This window comes from Cibotium barometz, chromosome 16 (genome assembly GCF_041138505.1).
Source record: "Cibotium barometz isolate CiBa-2024 chromosome 16, ASM4113850v1, whole genome shotgun sequence".
Classification (NCBI taxonomy): Eukaryota; Viridiplantae; Streptophyta; class Polypodiopsida; order Cyatheales; family Cibotiaceae; genus Cibotium; species Cibotium barometz.
In genome coordinates this window covers 7,439,525-7,444,606 of record NC_141061.1, presented here as the reverse complement: position 1 = coordinate 7,444,606, position 5,082 = coordinate 7,439,525, and the positions used below count along the sequence as shown (strand labels likewise).

The 5,082-nt window shown below is 42.5% G+C and overlaps 1 protein-coding gene across 1 annotated transcript; it reads right to left on the bottom strand.

The window, feature by feature from the left end:
* Positions 1-2,643: 2,643 nt before the first annotated feature.
* LOC147630321 (uncharacterized) lies at positions 2,644-4,928 on the bottom strand. The gene is made up of 3 exons (XM_086810163.1): positions 4,119-4,928; positions 3,432-3,660; positions 2,644-3,333 (listed from the first exon to the last, which is right to left on the bottom strand). Exons 1-3 carry the CDS (start codon positions 4,482-4,484, stop codon positions 2,738-2,740), a joined length of 1,191 nt encoding a protein of 396 aa, XP_086666289.1. The 5' UTR covers positions 4,485-4,928; the 3' UTR covers positions 2,644-2,737.
* Between the last annotated feature and the right edge of the window lie 154 nt (positions 4,929-5,082).

The window sequence follows — 5,082 nt, the reverse complement described above, 5'->3', positions numbered from 1 at the left end:
ACTTTATTGCCACTATGGTATTTTCACTTGCTTGTTTTCATTAAATCATTTTTTGGGCATGCCAAACTTGCTGAGGAAAATTTTGATGAGGTTTTAAATGTTTACTTTACCATTTTTAGGCAAAGGTTCTTGCGTAGTTCCATGTTAATTTTTATTCTGTTGTGCTAGCACTCTCTTGTAGTGCTAGCAAGCACTCCAAGAGAATGGCCCATTATTAGGGAACATAACAGTGGACCATATTACTTTTTAAATAAGATTTTTAAGTCCTTTTTACTGCTATTTTTGTTGTTATGTTTGCTGCTATATGGGCATGCAGACATAGCAGCAAATTAACACCAAGTATAGGAGTGCAAAAACCAACAAAAGTGAAAAGAAAAAATTTAGAACAAATTGGAGAGTCTCCTAATCTGCCCCTATTTCCTTAGAGCCAATTTTGGAAGGCTCTAGACACCTACACATCATCGTGCCGTTGTGGAGACTAACCTTAACACAATGAGGGGACTAACCAACCAATTATACAGGCCAAAGTAGGCACCGAAAAGAAGGTGGAAAAGAAGCCAAGTGAGTGCTAACTTCAAGGGATATGGTGCTTAAATCTAGGAAAGATTAGGGAGAACTTAATCAAGTTTATGGACCATTATTAATCGCTAATGGAGATGTACTCTTAAAAGCCTATAAAAAGGTACTCTATTTAATGGTTTATCATATGAGCTTTTTTGCTAAACCTCTTGCCTTGTCATTATGTTTCATTTTTATCATTAGCATTCTCATTAGTGTTAATCTCGTTTTTGCATCTCTAGTAAGTGAGGATGTTGATCTTAATTCATTTCTACATAGCCTAATCCTTTCTAGATATAAATCTCAAGTTGGTATCACAACCACCCACCATCCTTTGAGTAGCTATGTACCCTCGGATACTCTAGATTAGTAAAATAATTAGTTTCTCTAACTAGCTAGTAATCATTTTTTTCTCTCTTTTCCCAAGCCCCAAAATCATCAAGAACCATAAGATCATGGTTCATCTACTACAAGAAGACATCACTTGAAGCTGCTACAACAACTCAAGGAGCTATAAAGTATCAAAGGGGGCAATCAAATGCTCCAAATCAACCTAGCAAGTGATGACAAAATCTAGCAGTAAGAAATCTTCAATTTTCTCGTCATTGTTACAAGCACTTGAGTCGTAGTTTCATCCTATAAGCTATAGAGGATGTACACAATAGGTTTTTGAGCATAAACAACAAACATTGGACCTTTAATTATGGAATCATTCTCTGTTCTTAAAAAACTCTATGTTAATAAGATAATTAGTACTAATTACAATCAAGTTTCTAAGCCATTAAGGATTCTACCTTACCCTTGGGGTGTTGCTAAACACTTATGCATCATCAAAATTAAATTTTCCCTTAGTTTAGTACTCCAATTTACTCCCTAAATATAGTATTTGTTTGTTTATAGTTTTTTGAAATTGAAAATCAATATTGAACATATGAAAAGCATATCTCCACCAACCTAAGGGACTAGACACTAGCATTGGGTAACCCCATTGCAAAAACCTTCCCGTCCCCATAAGGAAACCATGGCAAATCCACTCATAATTAGGAAACCATGGCAAATCCACTCATAATTGACAAATTTAACGAAAATGGTTTCCATACATGCCAAGTAAAACTTAAGTATGACATATCTCAAGTACTCCTAGCATACGGCCCATTTGGAGCCCTACACCTTGGTTGGCTGGTTGGAGCCCTAGGTTGGTCCTTGGGAGGTCTGTTAATTGTCTCTCTTATTATTCTGTTTGTTGGCCCTTACTATATGTGGTCAGGTTGGGAGTTTTTGCGATAAACTAGATCTACAAGCTACCTCAATGAAATATTTTCTACCCACATCTAAATGTTGAAACATTTTCGTTTGATTTTGTTTCGCATTCTTGCAGGGGATTGACCTTTTTATAATTGCACCACAACGTTTGGATTTAGGTTGTAAGGTAGCATTGGTGACAGGGCAAGTCTGGTTGCCCATGACCAAACCCATCTGATTGAGTTTTTGTCATTGGCATTAGGCTAGGTGAGAGGAGTGCGTGTTGACGATGGCATAGGTGTATGTACACAAGAAGCTGTTGAGCTGAAGGCTTTATATTCTTGGGCAAGGTGGTGGGTTGTGAAGCATTGGTGATGAAGCAGGAGTTTGGATTGAATCGATTGTCACAATACAGTCATTCCGATTGATGTTGCCATTTATGGCAGTGCTCAACTCTCCTCCATGGATCACGTATGTATCCAGCACGTAGAATCTAGACTCCAAGAGGTTATTGCCTATGCATACTTTTTTACTGAACTAACTGAACTATCCAACACCTCATACTTGGAATTCTGAGGAATGGACGGGGTGAGTATTGATTGTGCAGGCGCAGGCACCCAACAGATTGAAACTGTTCATTGCTAATTTTTTTAAACAAAAAATTGATGCTCACGCAGTAGGCACTGATTTTGGCCCTCTTGTGCTATGCGCATTGGGAGGAATACCTCTTTTGCACATAAGTGCATTAGGGCTTTGTGGATAAGTACTGCATTTAAAGCCCATGATACGGTAATAGTTTAGCATGCATCCAAGTTTAAGATGCCAACAAGCGCTTGAAAAGACTCAACCACAAAAGATCAAGTTGTATATGTTACAAGTTACAACGTATTAAAACTCATTGCACACATGCTAAGTGCACACTACAAAAATCAGGTGTTTATTTGGTTCCAGGTCGAAGATCCTCAAAGCTCCGGGTTCTGCACGGTGATGGTGGCTGATTATACGATATCGGCGAGACCGAGGAGGGAATTAAGTGAGGGTTGGGCATGCGGGACTCCATGATGGCCTTGGCGAGGGCTCCTGCCGAGGACCTCGTTTTTCTGCGGGAAGAAGTATTCAGTGGGGGAGGGTGCCATGGGGCTTTTGATTCCACGTTTATACTTTGATTTCCCGGATGAGAGATGTGCTCGAATGGCAAGTCGATTGCGATTTTGCTATCTTCTTCCTGCAATGAATCAATCCTCGAGTGAGGAGAGCTGCACCACTTCGCGTGCATGAACGAGAGCCTTCTCCAAGGGGGCACATACATGCCTTGGCTTTCAAGCGAGACCTTGGCGGCCTGGCACATCACACGAACCACCCTCTGCAGCGTTGTTGAACTTCCGACGAAGTTCTCCGGCAGCATGCGCACCAGCTGCTCGTAGGCCGGCGACGGCCTTGCGATCTTGAAGTGCCAACGGAAGCCCACGTCTACCACCAACCTCCGGTGGCCGCCGCCTTCGTCCATGATCACGTCCACGTACTCGTGTCCATCTACACAAAAGCAAACGTAAGATCTTTGTTCCAGAGGCGCTGGGTACTTCGAATCCTCCGCTCACTCCCACCGATTTAACAAGTCTGTCGCCCATTACCTATAGGAACTCCGTTTACCGGCTGTCCTTCCGATTTGCAAATGCCTGCATTGTACCCCTCCCTCTTCAAATGCTTCAATACAAGTCGGCGTGTAGCAGCATACACATCTGCTTGCACTTCTGATCCTGAGGACTGTTGCTCCGCCTCCTTCGTTGCCCTCGCCACATGAGTAGCCAATTTTGCGCATTCGCCAGCTGCCGCAGCTGCTCGCAAAACAGACTCAAGCTCCTAGGTCACAACAAGAATAACAAGCTCTTAGCTTAACCTAATATAATTCGATTTGTTGTAAGAAAGAGCTTCCAATTACAAGCTAGCTTGCCAGTTAAAATTAACATCATAAACGATGCGAAAAACCTTACCCAATTAGCAATCGATACTGCTTGATCATTACGTCATTTACCCATGTAAAATTGCTTCTAGATGCAACTAAATTTAGCTCTTAGCTACGCCTAGTAAAAGTTCATGAGCTGTAAGAAAATGCTTCCAATTAAAAGGTAGCTTAAAAGATCGCCTACCTTAAACTAACACCATAAGCTATGCGAATTAACACCTTAGCGAATTAGCAATCAAGACTGCTTAGACCAGCTAGATTAGCATCGTTACAACACATGCCAGAAAGCTTCCAGATGCAATTAGACTTTGCGATAGCTTATAAGTCTAGCGATTGATAATTTTTGAGCTCTCACCTTAACTGCCTCCTTAGCAATAGTTGAGATGCTAGCCGTTTCAGGGGCACATTGACAACAGAAGGATGAACCAAGCCGGCCTCTTGCAGAGCATGGATCATCGCAAAAACCAGTATAGTCAGTAAGCCACCAGTTAACCCTTGCAGATGCTGATCTTTGAAAGCTGGCCGCTTCCACCTCCATAAACTCATCAACCATAGCCCTCAAGCATGCCGAGCTTGGTTCAGCTGGCCCATTCATATGCTTGATGCGCCGTCGATTACAATAACCAAGCCACCCTTCTGCATTATCAGAATCCCACATTCTCACTTTGACATCGAACCGCAACGGCTCATCGGGGGGCTGGACATTCATGTGCATGACCATGTTGTGGATATATAGCTTAACTTCAAGCCAGCATAAAATCTACTAATTGATGGCTAGTTACACATAATTGTTTCTAAAGCCGAGCGGTTAGAGACTCGGTAATTTCTCAAACGAGCTGATGCGTGATCAGGGTGAGGAGTTAGATGAGAGGACAGAGGTTAAAAGCAGGGTACTATAAACCGGCATAGAAATCGTGGAGTACTCGGCAATGGCAAAGGACAGGGTTCATATCACCACCAAACACTCTCTTTAAGCGCGAGCTTCTCTATTACCTGCTATGTGTAGCTTTGAATCCGAGCTTATGAAGGCAAGGGGGGAGGCTAATGATTTGGATTTCGGATGAAGGGTCTTGTATGGAAATCAGTTGTGATATTTAAAGAGGGTTTGCGGTTAGAGACGAGGGTTTGCGAGTAGCTACCGCAGCAAAGAAATGCACGAGAGAGACGGAGAGTGAAGGGGGCGGATAACTTCAGCGTCAGCAATTTAGATAATTGGACGCCACGCGCCCGGCCCATGTGATGCAGCTGGGTTTGACGCGTGGCAGGGTATCATCCCCCCTCCTAAATAACCCCTCTAGAAAGCAGTACCACACTGGATA

Bases quoted from the DNA above. Each gene is read 5' to 3' on its own strand.
- LOC147630321 (XM_086810163.1), bottom strand. From the start codon at position 4,484: ATGGTCATGCACATGAATGTCCAGCCCCCCGATGAGCCGTTGCGGTTC. The intron at 3,661-4,118 runs GTGAGAGCTCAA...GTTGTGACCTAG, and splicing joins TTGCTAAGGAGGCAGTTAAG to GAGCTTGAGTCTGTTTTGCG. The intron at 3,334-3,431 runs GTAATGGGCGAC...GCTTTTGTGTAG, and splicing joins GGTAAACGGAGTTCCTATAG to ATGGACACGAGTACGTGGAC.